The 16,786-nt window shown below is 41.0% G+C and overlaps 1 protein-coding gene and 1 long non-coding RNA gene across 3 annotated transcripts in view; one reads left to right on the plus strand and one right to left on the minus strand.

Moving 5' to 3' along the window:
* The window catches only part of LOC116692118 (uncharacterized), a 24,599-nt gene extending 21,663 nt beyond the window's left edge, over positions 1 to 2,936 (plus strand). Inside the window, exons 2-3 of the long non-coding RNA XR_004332633.1 lie at positions 1,853 to 1,857; positions 2,926 to 2,936. This is a non-coding gene — a long non-coding RNA (uncharacterized LOC116692118). The remainder of the gene's footprint in view (positions 1 to 1,852; positions 1,858 to 2,925) is intronic.
* Positions 1 to 16,528, minus strand: part of oprl1 (opiate receptor-like 1) — a gene marked incomplete at its 3' end in the record, with an annotated part of 99,255 nt that extends 82,727 nt beyond the window's left edge. The window contains 2 exon segments of one of the 2 annotated variants that reach the window (XM_032520140.1): positions 2,961 to 3,194; positions 16,134 to 16,528. In XM_032520140.1, coding sequence (XP_032376031.1) covers positions 2,961 to 3,169 — 209 coding nt within the window. In that variant the 5' untranslated portion in view covers positions 3,170 to 3,194; positions 16,134 to 16,528. 2 annotated transcript variants of the gene reach the window in all.
* Positions 16,529 to 16,786: the final 258 nt, after the last annotated feature.

Consider the following 16,786-nt stretch of genomic DNA (forward strand, 5'->3'; position numbering starts at 1 on the left):
TAAAATAGAATTTGTATAACGCTTTTCAAGGACCCAAAGTCACTTGGTAGGCAGTTAACTTGTCTCCGACAGCTGAAGCTTTGTATTAGCTTCATATGGAGTGATTGATAAGAAAGCCCTTGTTGGTTCTCACTGGACTACTGTGTTTATCTTTTGTCTGCTATACCAATATTTTTGTGTATGCTATATGTGGTCCCTTTCCTCTTGCTCGTTGTCCCTTTAAATTTCTGATTTCTTTTATCTGTAACAGGGAGTAGTCCAGTTGATGTAATCCTTGTGGGCATCTCTGCTTTGGTTCAATGAACCATGTTCACCACCCACGGGACAAATCCACAGTTCCTCTGAGTTCTAACCTTTCTTTGTGTCTTTCTGGTTTTGTCTCACAATGCCGGCCTCCCTCCATCACACCTGACACGTGAGCAGCACAAGCCTGCCTCCTCCATCCGATGTAGCTACGTCACCAGGGAGTCATATTACACTAATCAATAATTACAGTGCAAGTTTGTTTTTGTGGGTTGGATGATCCATCTTTCCATCTGGCTATCAGAGTGACTCAATTGTCTGAGCTGTGACTGTAAAGGATTGCAGAGGCAAAGTGTAAAGAACAAAATAATGTTTTTGAGATTTTTAACCTACTATGAAACATTCCAACACTAAAGTGTGTAGAAAAGCATGTAGTATTACATCCCCCAGATTTCCCAATCGGCGTCTTTACTGAGTGAACAAAGCTTTCAGATCTGTACCAGCTCTCACACAGAAATCACAATGGACAGTCTAAAAGATTGTTGCAGCAAAGATTGAATCTCATTCTTGTTTCTTGTCAAAACCGGGGGCCTACATTACCCACAACGCAACTCAACTACCAACAGTTGGGTAGGGAATTCGGTCCGATGTGCTATCAAATTATATCACTTCAGGTAATTTTTTAAACCACAAAACATTTTTTTTCAGCTACAATAATACTTCCAAAGCCCTGTAAAGAGATATTAATGTGTATAAGCCAATATATCTGGTGTTGTTTCGGTAGACTTCACCCCCAAGGATTTGAAAGAGTTTAAGCTATTGTTAGTACATGCAGAAATTAGTATTCTCAACAAAAGGTATACTTTGTGTCACATTTGCATGATTGACAGGTCTCTACGCCTGTAACTGTGTTAGTCCACCCTGCTTCACCCTGCCGGTCAAATAAAGACGGTGGCAGGAAACAGAATTAAACTCAAACTACAATATGTATCAGACACCTAAGAAGATGTTTTTCCAGCTATTCATTTTTAATGGTCTCTGGGCAGAAGACTGTAACCAGTGGAGTTTTACAGTTTTGCCTTTCATGTTACGTGAACACAGGAGTAGTACACTGTGAGTGTGTCTGTGTGTGTGGGCAGGTGTTTGTGTAGGTGAAGTGTCACCTCTTCCCATATGCTTTAAAAGACTGACTCAGACTTTTCTTAGCTGTGGTTATTTCTTAATAACTGAAAATGTCACATCTGGTGCAAAGAGAAAACAAACTTAATTTAGCCTTCCTGTTTCTTATTTTCTTTCTCTCTCTGCAGTCTCCTAAGTGAGTTCATCAGGCAGCTCGCTGGTATGGGACTAAAACATATAGACTGTGAAGGTGAAGATAACCATGGACGATGCAGTAGTGAACTACCTGCTGGATTCTTCTTGTGGCTAGCATTTGTGAATGTTTCAGATTTAAATTTTGATTCGAAATGACCATTCTCCACCAATTTGGGGCTGTTCAGAAAGCAGTGGCACGTTATCTTGTTCTTTGGCTCCATTTTCTGCTCGACATGAGACTTTGCTCTAAACCTCTGGTGCTGTGTGAGAGGAGACGTCCATTGCATCTTTGCAGGTGGAGTAGAGGCTAATGAGGGTAGAGACCTGCACTTTGCTGTGCCTCATTTGGTGCGGTGGTCAGCCATGTTGTGTAATCCGCCTTTTCATTCAACGCAACGCACTTAAATAACAAAGGCTGCCGCCTTCGGACACCGAGTGGTGGAGGGCAGCCATCTTTACTGAGGGCAACGGCTGAGAGCTGCCATTGTTTGTGTGTGTGTGTGTGTGTGTGTGTGTGTGTGTGTGTGTGTGTGTGTGGGTGTGACTCTGTCTAGCTACAGAACTCCATGTATTTTCAGTGAGACAAGTCTAACAAGTCTAAGATATAATATCTACACGATGGCGTATATGGGCACAGACTACATACACACACACACACACCACACACACACACACACACACACACACACACACACACACACACACTTGAGTGATTGCCGATTAGTTTGAGGGAGCCAGATGCCCTCACATGCTACAACTTACTGAGTATGTTTAGTCTAAACCGATGGCTTTGGCTTTTAACCCTAACCCTTAAAACAAAGCTATGGTGAGGTAAAGTTAGAAATCAGATATCACAATATTTCTGACTAAAAACATCAATGTCTATATTGTGACTATATTGCAGGGTTGATTATTGGTGCTTTCACAGAATACTTACCCTTATTTTTATGATCTTTTGAGAATTGACGGTAAAATGACAAGGGCCACACAGAATCAGCATACGCAGAATTTCTCTGATTTTTCTGCTGATTTTAAAAATCCACACCATTCACATTCAAAATTTAAAAGAAAGCATAAAGGTAAAACAAATATAACAACCTTAAAATCCACAGATTGTCATTCTGCATCACTGGTTAAAGCTTTAGTGTGTAACTTCTTGATATTAATGAACGTCTTTGACATTCAAACCATTGCCAAATGAGTTAAGGTTGAGACCATACAATCAGCGGCATTGAGGAATCTTCATTAACTGAATCATTCTGCAACAATTTGTGCCTTTTATGCATCAAATTATGGGGCAAATGTATTTATTTATGTAAAGTTGATTATTATTAGATTTAGATATGTAAATTACGTCTATGCATGCAGCCCTTTGTAGCTGCAGAAACGGATGTTGCTCTTACCTAATGATGACATACATGACCAGGAAGTTGCCCACCAGGCCGATGACGCAGACAATCATGTAGACGACCACGATGGTGACCTTCACCCCTGTGGGCAGCAGGGCGTCCGTGTCGTTGTAGGGGCCGCTGAAGTTGTTGTGAAAGAGCGAGTCGTTGTAGAGCTGCAGGTGGCCGAGCTCGGCCAGCAGGAAGTCATCAGGGAACTCCATCTGGAACCCAGATCCTTACACCCGCCTGACAGAGAGGAAAGGAAGTGTGGTTAGACAAATGACTATCTGTCCAATCTGAGGACTATGGTTACCTGGTCCTCAGACCTCTGCAGGGTAAATCCAGACAGCTAGCTAGACTATCTGTCCAATCTGAGGACTATGGTTACCTGGTCCTCAGACCTCTGCAGGGTAAATCCAGACAGCTAGCTAGACTATCTGTCCAATCTGAGGACTATGGTTACGTGGTCCTCAGATCTCTGCAGGGTAAATCCAGACAGCTAGCTAGACTATCTGTCCAATCTGAGTTTTCTGTTGCATGACTAAAACAACTTTTAATTGTACACACAAAACACGTTCCTTCTAAGGCTATTTAGCAGCGGGACCGTGGCTCAGTCTGGTGCTTGGCGCCGCCCAATGCGATTGTGATTGGTTTAAAGAAATGCCAATAAACCAGAGCAGGTTTGTCTCCCATCCCGAAATGCTGTGTGGACTAGACATACCCTCTTCCGCAGCGCTGTGAAAGAAGGTCTGGCAATGTAAGGCAATTTCACCCTTTTTCCTGCTTTGCTAATGTACGTTATTTTTATTAAGTTATTCATCTACATAAAAACTCAAACTTGACCTTGAGCCTTTTTTGGACCCTCAATTGGACTGTACTCCCTTTCCTTTGTATTATCTACAAGATAATAAGAGGTCTTGCAAAGCCGAAAGGCATTAACTTCCATTTTATCACTCACTTAGTTTATGATCACCAAATCAGATCATGATGTTAATGATGACATCTTCATTAAATCTAGTCATGGCACTATTACGCTTAGCATAATATTAACATAAAAATAAAACAATGTAAATGAGAAGTAATTCATTTGTATGTAAAGGTCACAAAGTGGCTTTTCAACTCCCATAACACCTACTGTATTGTATTACTATTATGTTATAAATATATTATATTATGCATACATTTTTTTATATATATATATATATATATATATATATATATACACTGTATATATATATATATATATTTATGATGGGCCCTATCTTTTAAGTGTCTTTGCTATTTTAAGACTGTTGTGAGCCCACGTTGTTTAAATAGCAAATGCACCTGCTCCCATCTTTGCGCCCATGGGTGTGCTGGTCTTAAAGGGCGGTGTGTTCAGGTGCATTCTGGGCATGCTGGTCTCACATGGAGGTGTGTTCAGGTGCATTCTGGGCATATTGCTATCTTGAGGAAGCGCAAAGTGATCCCCCCCATTGACCAACAAAAACCTCTAAAGTCAATCACGCAGCATTTCATTGTTATTTCAACAGCACATTAGTAAAATACTCCTAGGCTTATGCACAGTGTGCGCACACTCTGCTTGTTAAACACACAAGGAAGCGCAGCAGCACACACACATGCTAAAGATTACAAATAAAAATAGTGCAGTGCAAACCCCCCATCATTATAGCAATCTGCCAAGGTACAAACACGTCTGGCTTTTAAAGGGAATGGGAGATGACACTCTGACTGGTTGATTACAGGTTATGCCTAAAACACACCTATGATTAATGAAGACACTATGTAATGAAGACACTATGTAATGAAGACAATAAGTACAACCAGGTTGAACCATGCGCTCATCCCACAGACTCTTTTGTTCTTCTGTCAGACTAGCATAGGTGGATTTGGACACGCCCTAAACGCACCTGTGCACCGTGCGCTTCACGCCGTGCACGTAGATTGTTAAAATAGTAATATTAGCCCAATGTCTATGCCTTGATTGTGCATAACAGGGATGAGGTTATACAAGCATTAGTACACAAGGAGACCAGGTGAACCAAAGATTGGAAGAATGGCTTAGACCTGCACTGCATGTGAGGAATACGTTCCCACCAAGATGAGAGAGAGAGAGAGAGAGAGAGAGAGAGAGAGAGAGAGAGAGAGAGAGAGAGAGAGAGAGAGAGAGAGAGAGAGAGAGAGGAGGAGGAGAGGGTGCGATGACATAAATATTTATGAATGATAATGCAGTGAAAAGAAAGAGAGAGAAAACAATCATTCTAAAGCAGAACAAAAGACAAACATCTTCAACCACCAACAAATAACAGTGTCCGCGGTTAAAGTAGAAGACTATTATTTTATATTTTCTTATACTCAACGACCAAAATCACTGTTTCTAAATTCGACCTCTGTGTATGATCTCAGCCCTACACACACAAAAAAGAAGAAAAAAATCCTAATTCTATAGAAAATAGGATTGTTGACAGTAGTTTTCAGTTTTTTTTAAATTGTGTACAAAAAGTCAAATTAACAACCAAACTGTTATTTAAGCATTATGCCAAAGTCAATCAGGAACATAACAGTGTTTTGCAAGAGATATATGGTTCGATAAGATATTCCCACTTACTAAAGTCTGATTGGTCAACTGTTTAATTTAATTTATACTCTTTATTGATCCCCTATGGGGAAACCTCCACCAGTGGCCACAACCTCATCTATTTGAATCAGGGCTGCACAATATGTGGGATTTTTTTATAGCATAATTGCATTGCTAAAGGCTGCGACATATCGTAAAACCCTTTTTGTGTTGTTATACTCAGTAGAAAACTGCACTTTAATATGTAACCATCGTAATCACATTTTTGGGAACAATTCCCTTTCATTTGTTTTAAATCCAAAAAGCAATTTGTTGTATTTTACAGTAGAATATCAAAAGCAGCTGAACCGAGCACACTGTGATATCTGAATAAATATGAGGCGTAGATGGTAATTCTAAACAATATGATATGAGTTGCTGCCCCGGATGGAGGCGTTGAGGCATCTTGTTCCAGAGTGAGGGGTAAGGTGGAGTCTAGAATCTGGAGTCCAGAAGTGGATTGGCATGGCGTCAGCTACTGCTGTGGTGAGCTGGCGTGGTGAAGAGGGGGCTGAGGCTGAAGGTGAAGCTCTCGGTGAACTGGATAATCCACTTCCCACTTTGCTCCATGACTCTCTGGGCGTTGACTTTGAGAATACCATCAAGCAGCTGTAATGTGTTTTTGTTAGCAGGGTGTCTGCGCTCTGTTTTTAATACATATTTATTCATAGAGCTCTATTTATCACCCTGTTTTTATCTGGGTTCTTAAAAGGAGCCATGCTCGTAATTTCGTTAGTACTTTACATTTCTATGTTTTGCTGAATGACAATAAAGAGGAACTCTCTCTCTCTCTCCCTCTCTCGCTCTCTCTGCTGCATCATGAATATTCATCAAATCAAAACAGCACAGTGACTCCGCTGTGGCGCTGAATTTCCCCGGGGTTGCTGCCAGTCTTAATACCCATGGCCTCATATGTGCACTAATTTCTCTTTCTTCTCTCCTCCTTCCCTCCCTGCATCATCTCTCCTTCCCTCTACTGTTGACATCTCTTTTTCCTTTCCTCCGCCTCCTCACATCCCCCGCCAACTTCCAAGACAGTGTGTTTTTGTTTGATGGGTATGTATGTGTGTGTGTGTGCATGTGTGTGTGCGCACGTGTTGCGAGTGTTTTGGCTTTGATGAATAAGCAGTTAGGCTTAGAAGCTGAAGAGTGTGCGTGTCCATGTAAGGCTGCGGCGGCCCTCTGGGTGGGCCCCAGTGCAACGTCTTCGCCGTGTGAGAGGACGAAGACGCACTAATGAGACTGATGGTTTCTGCGTGCAACAGTGCAAGGTGCATGTCAGAAACTAAAGCCCCTGCAACTGGTTTTCACAGCTCCAATGCTGTGCCCAACGTTATGGAATTATAATTGCATTTGAATTTGAATTCATGCAAGATGATGCAACACAAAAGACATAGCTGCAGTAACTCCGATTCATTGTGGCATTTCATCAGTCAGTACGTTTACATGCACAAGACGATATTCGGAATTTGATACAGACTTGGACCTTGACGTTTAAACTATATGAGACGGTATTTTACAAGCCCAGAACATAATAATCTTTCCTTGTCTTTTGGAAGGTAAACAGCGGAAATACACAGGCACACGCAAAGTCATATCGTATCTGTGCACCATCCCGGAAGGCTTGTATCATGTGGACGCGCTGGCAGTTTTGTTGTCATTACGTAGAATTCCTCATGGGGGAGACAGAAACTACGCACTATAGCTTTAAGTAAAATAATTTATATAGGAATGTTAGGAAAATATTAGGAAAATGTATTTATAGTATTAAAAGTATCATCTCAGCTGGACTTGTAGGCCTTTATATTGTTGGCTAGTTTCATTTATAATAAAACATCAGATTTTATAAACTACATGGTTTGTGTACAAAAGTCTTAATGTGTAAAGTAACTAGTAACTAAAGCTGTCAGATGAATGTAGTGGAGTAAAAAGTAGAATATGTCTCTCTGAAATGTAGAGGAGTAGAAGTAGAAAGTGGCATGAGAAGAAACAACTCAAGTACATTACAAGTACCTCAACATTTGTACTTTGTACAGTAATTGAGTAAATGTACTTAGTTACATTCCACCACTGACTGCTCCACCCGTTTCTGGTGCTCCTGCTGCTTCACTCAGGTGGTCCGATGTGGTGTGATGTAGATAATGACAGGTGCTTTTTGTTAAGTCGCCAATCAGCTTGGAGGTCATGTTGCAATCTGCAGTGTAGAACCCACAATATGGCAACACACTACTTCGGTACCCTTATGCTTCAATACGCAGAACTTAGTCCTTCTCCATTTTACTTGATAGTTTACTGATGACAAGGCTGCAATAGGTCAAGCTGGTGGGCAATTTTAATGCTCATTGATATACTTTTTTATTTCTGTAGTGTTGTAGTTCTTTCTTTCTATAGTCCAAATATAATGTATACCCAAAGATACATATGAAAAATCATTAAAATAATGAACTCAAGTGTCATTATGAAACTAATAAAACAAACACAAAGGGTTGGTCTGTACAGTTGTGCTGTGCAGCCTGACGTTTCCTTCCTACATAAATTGCAAAACGCTTTGTTTGTATCACGTAAATCTGCAGTAATCCAGGAGTAGTTACATGGTCATCGAGTCCCAGGACACCAGACTGGTAAAGTCTCCTGAGACTTTTCTCAAAGTTTTGAGACAATTAGGGCAGGATTCAGGATTCGGGAAAATGCTTGGATTTTGGTACTTTCCTGAATTGTTCGGGATCTTTTTGGTCCCCCTAAAATATCCACAAAAGAGATTAACCAGTTGTTACAGAGCAATGCTTTGTGCTGGATACCTGCAAGCTGAAAAACCGCCCCCCTTACAGGACTCAGGGCTGTAGGACTCAGGGCTGTTGGACTCAGGGCTGTTGGACTTGCTGGTATTTGGACTTGGACATGTCTCGGTCTCTACCTCTGGTCTTGCCAAATAGGACTTTTGGTCTCGACCAGGTGTCTTTATTATGTTCATAATATTATTGGAGGGAAAATGAAATACTGGCCACCTGATAACCAATCACACACTAGATTATCTTCGCATCTGCGTGCCCTGCTAACATTATTGTCGTTCATTTTCATTGATTCACAAACTGTAACAAACAAAGATGTCCGCCAAGTCTGCCATAATCAAATTTGGTTATAGAAATCACTAGACTAGATTGGTAGACTGCCAATTGTGCAAAGCAACCGTTTGGAAAACTTGTGGGACAACTTCAAACATGGTAAGACACCTACAGAGACATCATACTGTCTCTGTAGGTGGAGCTGCTTAGCCTTCTCTGTGTGTTAACATTCACATGAGCTAACTTAGGGGAAGTTAGCTGCTCAAATGCTCAGTACTAGTACCTACTGTAGCAGTGGTAATAGTAGTGGTTTGGTGTTTGTATCTGTTCTTAAACTGCTGTTATGATATAGAATCTTTAGGTTAGATTATATGATATGGTATGGCTACACTTACAAATCATAGGTGTTGTGACACTTTTTTTTGCTTTTACATCAACAAATAATAACCCAAAATGATAGTGTCTTGATACTGTCATGCATAAGAATTTTTCTCTTCTGGACTCGGTCTTGACTCAGACTCAAACCTTTTTGAACTTGGACTTGACTTAGGCTGGACTAGTCCTGGTCTTGGACTTGTCTTGGACAAAGGTGGTCTTGACTTCAGCCCTGGTTGGACTACATTGATAGCTACACTGATTGCCATACTGTGAAGCTGATACAACTCTCTGGATGCAAAAGAAAAGGTATTCTAGAGTAGTGGTTCTTAAACCTTTTTCAATCATGTACCCTCTTTGAATTGTTTCTTTAAGCCAAAGGTTAGCAATTTTCTGTAGGAAAAAAAGGTGCAATAGAGCGCTAACATTTGAAAAAGTTTAGAATCCATCACTTAATTCATTTATGATTAAAGTATAATTATACTAGGAATTTAGGAATAATGCATATTTTTGAATTAGCATTTTGCTAAAATCTCACGTACCCCCTGCAATATCCCAAAGAACCCCTAGGGGAATGTGTAACCTATTTGAGAAACACTGTTCTAGAGTACTACTAACTCTATGTGGAAAATAATAATGTACTGTAGTAGTTTATAGTCCTGTGAAACAGGATGTTGTGCAGTGGCCTACTTTTAAAAATGTAATCATTGTTTTGCTTGATTTGCTAAAGTCCATGATGGCGGAGGAAGTTTTTTGAGGACTTTTTTACGGCTTTATGTCAAACCAACTGTAAGTGAGAAGATTATATGAGACATGCAGTAATACAGACAAAGATATATTTTTTTGATTAAATAAAAGCATGTTGGGCGCATGTTTCTGAGCTCACTAGATGGCGCTCTCTTCCTCCTTGACGCTGGCTGAGTCCCTTTGCTACAGATCATCCCCCCCTTTACGTCCTGTTAAAAATAAAGGCCAAAAACGCCCCCCCCATCCCAAAAAAATAAAAATAAAAATAAAAGCATGTAAGTAAACTACATGTCTGGTCCTGGATGTGATTCTCATTTTCCAGCGTGGCCCTTAGTGAAATTGAGTTTGACCCCCCTGCAGTAGGGCATGCTTTTTATTGACTTGTCTTTAAGAAGGCAAGGCAAGGCAGCTTTATCTGTAGAGCACATTCAGCAACAGGGCAATTCAAAGTGCTTAAACAAAATCATTTAAACAGCTAAAACACAGATAAAAACAGTTAAAAATCATAAGCATCAAAAACCGGTAAAACACATGAATAAGCAGTTAAAAAATAGACACATAAAACAACAGAATAAAGTTACAGTGCAGCATAAGAAATGTAAAGTAATAAGCAGTCATTTAAAGAAAGGCAGCATCAAAAAGAAAGGTCTTCAGCCTTGATTTAAAAGAACTGAGGAGCAGCGGATCTGCAGGTTTCTGGGAGTTTTTCAGATATGAGGAGCATAGAAACTGAAAGCTGCTTCACCCGTTTAGTTCGGAATCTGGGGAAGAAAGTAGACCCAGATGACCTGAGAGGTCTGGGTGGTTCATAGTGTAGTAGCAGATCAGAAATGTATTTGGACCTAAACCGTTTAGTGATTATAAACTAGCAAGAGTACTTTGAAATCAATTCTTTGAGACACGGAAGCCAGTGTAAAGACTTCAGAACTGGAGTGATGTGATCCAGTCTCTTGGTCTTAGTAAGGACTCGAGCAGCAGCGTTTGAATCAGCTGAGCCTCTGATTGATTTTTAGGGAGACTGTAAAGACCCCGTTACAGTAGTCAAGTCTACTGAAGATGAAAGCATGGACAAGTTTTTCCAAATCCTGTTGAACTAAGTCCTTTAACCTTGATATTTCTTAAGGTGATAGTAGGCTGACTTTGTAATTGTCTTAATGTGGCTGTTAAAATTCAGGTCTGAGTCCATGACTACACCAAGATTTGGCTTTGTCTGTTGTTTTTTAACGTTGTTGTTGAAGCTGAGCGCAGAATTTTAATCGTTCCTCCTGCTCAAAAACAACCACCTCAGTTTTTCCTTCATTTAATTTCAGGAAGTTTGGCACATCCAGTCGTTAATTTGTTCGATGCAATTAGTCAGTTTTTGTATTGGACTATAGTCCCGGCGTAAGGTTATGTAAATTTGTGTGGCTCGCATAACTATGGTAATTATTTGTTGTTCTCCATAATCTGGGCCAGTGGGAGCATGTAAACAGAAGAGCCCCAGAATAGAGCCTTGGGGAACTCCACAACGTCATATTTGTATCTAGATGTATAATAACCTATTGACACAAAGTAATCCCATTCTGTAAGTAGGTTTCAAACCAGTTTAGTACTGAGCCAGAAAGTCTACCCAGTTTTTCAATCGGTTAGTAGTATGTCTGGTGGACCGTGTCAAATGCAGCACTGAGATCAAGTATACTAAGAACTGAAATTTTGGCACTATCTGTGTTAAGGTGGATGTCATAAACTTTGACGAGAGCCGTCTCAGTGCTGTGGTGTGGTTGGAAACCGACTGAAAGGTATCAAAACTGTTGTTTAGTGACAGGAAATGGCTAAGTTGTAGAAAAACCGCTTTTTCAATGATTTTACTTAAAAACGGAAGGTTTGATATCGGCCTATAGTGCTCATTATGATGTGTCTAGATGTTCTTTTTAATAGAGGCTGATTACTGCAGTTTTCAGGGCCTGTGGAAAGATACCTGAAAGAAGAGACGTGTTCACAATCTGTAGAAGATCAGAAGCCAAACAAGTTGAAACACTTTTGAAATCACCCGTTGGTAGAATATCAAGGCAACAGGAGGAGGATTTCAGATGTTGTATAATGTCCTCCAAGAAGAGTTTAATGAGGATGTGCCACACATTCTCACTCCCATCTTGTAAAATATGGACGCTTGGTCAAGTATCTTTGTTGTGGTTATTGACATATCATATCATTGTCTTATGACACATGCTTTGTGTTCTCCTTTAGTGTCATATAACATGCGCTTGGTCCCTTTTGACGCTGTTAGGTTAAGGGAAAGCTTGTGGGTGGGCTTAGGGTTCCATGACACGCTGGAATAACGAGTCCTGAGTGAAAGTCCTGCGCTTGGGTTGGGATTTAATAGGGTAGAAAGGGTAGAAAAGGGTATGAGTACATAGGTTTTACTTCTTCTTACTATTTTTTGCATGTGTAAATACAAGTTTTTAAGTACTGGATATGTTGAATTTTTATTTACTTGTTTAATTGTTTTTTATTTCTTTTTTAAGGTGTATATTTACATGTTCAAAATAAAGATATGAATCAATCAATCAATATGACGGGTTCACAGGTTTTTCTAATGTCACAGATCTCTGTTTTTGTTCTGGGTTTCATGCTGCTGCAATTATCAGTAGGGAAGCCGTTTTTTAATATTGAGCACATACTATATACAGTATAACTATGTTCACATGCATTATGAACAGGTTAGTGAGTTTTACTTCTGTCTCGGTCTGGACTGTCTGTCCTTTGGACTCGGTCTTGACTTGGACTCAAACTTCTATGGTCTCGGTCAGACCTGGTCTGAACTGATCCTGATCTTGGACTTGTCTTGGACTCGACAAAGGTGGATTTGACTACAGCCCTGTTTCTAACTGTTGTGCGTAGTCCTATCCTAAAGGCCCATTCTGAGCTTAAATATATTAACCATATCCCATATATATTTAATATTAGTCCAAGAAACTCAGTGACTTAAAGGTAGGGTTGGTGAGGTTGAGAAGCTAAAAAGATTTGAAAGTAGCATCTCCTCTGGGCTTCGTCTCAACCCTCCCCCCCCGCGTCTGCTCCAGAGCAGAGGAAGGGCTGGAATCCACCTCATCACAACTACTTCATTTTACACACAACTACGCAGTTTACATAGTTCCCTTTTATTTATTCCCAGGGGGAATTAACTCTACAAAGTTCCCTTTGTTGGACTTGTTACCGGCCAGTTTTGCTGGACGCCTTTTGTTGCTTTGTGCTTCGTTTCTTGAGTATTAACCCTTCACCTTGGAAGCTCAACTTTGCCGCCTGCTCTCTGCACTTGGGTCCTACGTTCCCATTCCTTCCACTTGCAACAACCGTGCCGTGGACGCCACACTTCTGTCACTGTTTCCTCCACTTGTAAAAGTTTATATAACTTTAAAGCATTAAATCTTCAAATAATACACTCATGGAGCACACCAATCAAAAGCTTAGCCTCTCATGATGTGATTGTGAGATCCATTGCGTCAGTTTTCATCTTTTTCAACTGTTTCTATAATGAAAAGCGTTTCCAATATGAATTCTTGTTTTTCCTCTTGCGTCTAAAGCTTTTTAGTTCTCGTATTTTCTGCTAGCCTTTTTTTTTTCCCTTTTAGCAAGGCCGCTGGGTGCAGGGAGGCGCGCCAGTGGAACATTGTGCAGAGTTTTCTCCTCCATTACCCAGCAGACGTGAAGATATTCGGCCAGCCAACGAGCTCCGGCTCGTACACCTGGGTGTGGAGTACGCACAGCAGCGCTGATAGGCAACCGACCAATCACAATGACGTGATTGGTCAGAGTTTTGAAAGGATTACAGCTACATATGATGATTCATTTAAAGGTGTTGGGTTGTAAAGACCATTTAAAAGTGTATATTGGAAAATGTTACCAACCCTACCTCTACACTGTGTCTTTACGTTGGCTGCCTATGTTTGCACAGGCCTTCATTAAGAGTTGCTTCTAATAAACTGCACAGCTATGGAATTCTATTGATGATAAAATTGTGCAAAGATACTCCTAGAAAATAAACCCTTGAGTTGTCCTCCCAGGTCAAAAACTGTCAAAAATCAGACATTTTTGTCCCTTTTTCAGACTTTTTTTTTTCCACTAACAACTTACCACCACTAGTTTTACTACTTTTTGGAATTCATGATCTATAACCCTTATTTATATAGACTTATACCTAATGTTTGAGTTGAAAAAGCAGAAATTCTGAATTATTTTGACTAATAGTTAAGATCAGAGGAATGAAAGTGATCAATTGTATTTGCAAACAGCGTTGGAAGGAATCCAATCCATTCTTTGTGGTAATTTGGTTAAAAAGAAGAAACTCATATTTCAGATACAGACTTTTTTTTTTTGTAAAGGGGTCAAATTTGACCCGAGGACAACAGGAGGGTTTAACAGTTATTCAGGGTCCCATTCATGTGGGAACAGAATCCTAATATTGCAGATGTTGAAGGGTGTCTTGTGGCTCAGAAGTAGAACGGTCACCCACAAGGTTGGCGGTTCAATCCCCGGCTCCTCCGGCCACATTTCAACGTGTCCCTGAGCAAGGCACCGAACCAGATTTGCTCCCAGGACACTATATGTCTGTTAGGTGGTATGGAGATGATCAAAAATCACAATATTGTTGTTTGTTGTCGAAATACCTCAATGTCAATATTGCGGCAATATTGTACTGTTGACTATTGGTGTGATAAATAATCATCAGTAAAGTTTTTCAAGGCCAATACTGATTGTTATTAGTTAATGAAACCGATCACCAATATTTGGAACTGATAGCTATTAACAGTAAAATACAAAAACTTAACTCAAAATTAAGATTTTGGATTGTTACAAACTCTAACACAAAACATAGTTTAAAAGCTTCAAGATATTATTTAATAAATGAGAAACTTTCAAGATAACACCCAGAAAAGGAGAGTCCGTGGGGAGGGAGACATTAAGTCAGACTCAGTGGTGAAGGAAACTGAAGCAGAGGGACAGACACAGAGCTGGAACCGAGTTAAAGCAGACTACTTTTTTACTCACAAACTTTATCATTTAGCAGGCAAATGAAACGCTGATGCAGATAATCTGCAAACTGCCAAAAAACATAATCGGCCCGGGACGATACTCGCTCTATCTTAGTAAAGGCAAACAAGTCTGGTAAGTTCAGAAAATGACACTTGTGTCATATTACGATATCTAAAATCTATGATGATATACAGTCTCATATCATGATATCAGTATATTATCGATATGTTGTCAGGCCTTACAGTCTACTGCTCCTAATATACTTAGGATGGGGTGAATTGTAGAAATTAAATTTCATTACATTGTACAGCGTGAATGTGACAATTAAGACTCAAGTTTGTTGTTTAGAGAACAGAAGAATTGTATTGCTAAATATGTGGAAGTAGAGCAGCAAAAGCTGCTCGCTCCTTATTTCTGTCCCTCGCATCCAGCTGACAGTAAAAACTCCCCCGGGTCATCCTGGACCGGAGTCGTCATTCCGTTAAACTCCACCTTCTACGTCACGCCATGTGGTGACACAGTAGAGATGGGTATGTCTCGGTGGAAACTGGAAACCACAAAGAAAGTTCTCCAAAACTGGCAAACTTTACAGATCTGTGTGATCGATTGTAAAATCTGTTTAGGGGTTTATTTTTGACATTAACACACTTCCAAACAGATGCATATGCTGCAAAGTACCCCAGTAGTAACACAGTGGGTGTCCAAAACCTATTTTTTTAAACATGGTATACTATGTTGTTGTCCATGTGTGTGTGTGTGTGTGTGTGTGTGTGTGTGTGTGTGTGTGTGTGTGTGTGTATAAACTGACACAGTCACAACTAGGAAATCACTAATTTAAGACTCTTTCTCTCTCTCTCACACACACTTACAGTAAAAACACAATGGTAAAGTGTCTCCACTCTAAGCCTGAAAACAACATAAGATCCCAAAATGCACCGCACCCACACACCCCATTCAATCCCAGCAAGTGTTGGAAGTAAACACACCACATGCACCAACACTTCCACAAGTCTTTGTGATGCAACCTGTCACTCAAACGCACCACTAGACGAAGCAAGTATAAACACACACAGACCACATACAGGGAAACGCACATATGGATGCACCACTAATGCGCATCCAACACTTTACAAATTCAAAGTGCGCCACGTACGCGCCACGCGCCATCAGTATCCATCCGGCGTGTTATGACAAGCGTTCAGCTGAGGCAGCTCAACATAAACACAGTGACAGACTGCAGACGGACCGAGGCGCGTTTCCACACGCAGTGCGCACTGTGGCGGTCCCGGTTCAGGACGCACATCTGCGCACACACACACGCGGCTGTGGAGCCGCATCGTTGGACCGTAGGACGCTTTGTTAGGGTCTCACCTTTTGTGGTGGCAAACAGCTGCACGGCTCCCTGCAGACCGCTCCGAGGACACACGCGCACGCAGCCGGCCGGGGGCTGGAAGTTGTTGTTCTCCCCCCCCCCCGCCTTTTTTTACAGTGCCCTGGCTTGCTTGCTTTCTGTCCGCTTTCCTCTCACGGCTTCGGGCTTTGTGTCTTCTTCAAATTTACAGTTTCCGTCAGTAAACCGAGTAGTAAATGTTATAGTCTGTGTCAAAAATCCCCAAAACCACCGTCAGTCCGTCCAGGTTTTTCCCCGGGATGACGAGAGTCAGCATCAGCTGGCAGACAGAGAGAGAGAGAGAGAGAGAGAGAGAGAGAGGGGGGGGGAGGGGTCTGCTGGGATAAAGACGCAGCCAGCCGCTGCGCTTTCTTCCATTATTTTCTTATCTCTCTCTCTCTCTCTCTCTCTCTCTCTCTCTCTCTCTCTCTCTCTCTATCTATCCCTCCTCTCTCTCTCTCCCTCTCTTTTTCTCTCTGGACAGATCGATGAGGGCTTGCTCAACAACACTCCCTTCCCCTTCTCTCTCTCTTTTTTTCTCAATCTCCGTTAGTATGCTAGTAACCCATCTTGTAGGCTATGCGCATTTGGATCTATGTGTGTGTGTGTGTGTGTGTGTGTGTGTGTGTGTGTG

Source organism: Etheostoma spectabile, chromosome 7 (genome assembly GCF_008692095.1).
Source record: "Etheostoma spectabile isolate EspeVRDwgs_2016 chromosome 7, UIUC_Espe_1.0, whole genome shotgun sequence".
NCBI lineage: Eukaryota > Metazoa > Chordata > Actinopteri > Perciformes > Percidae > Etheostoma > Etheostoma spectabile.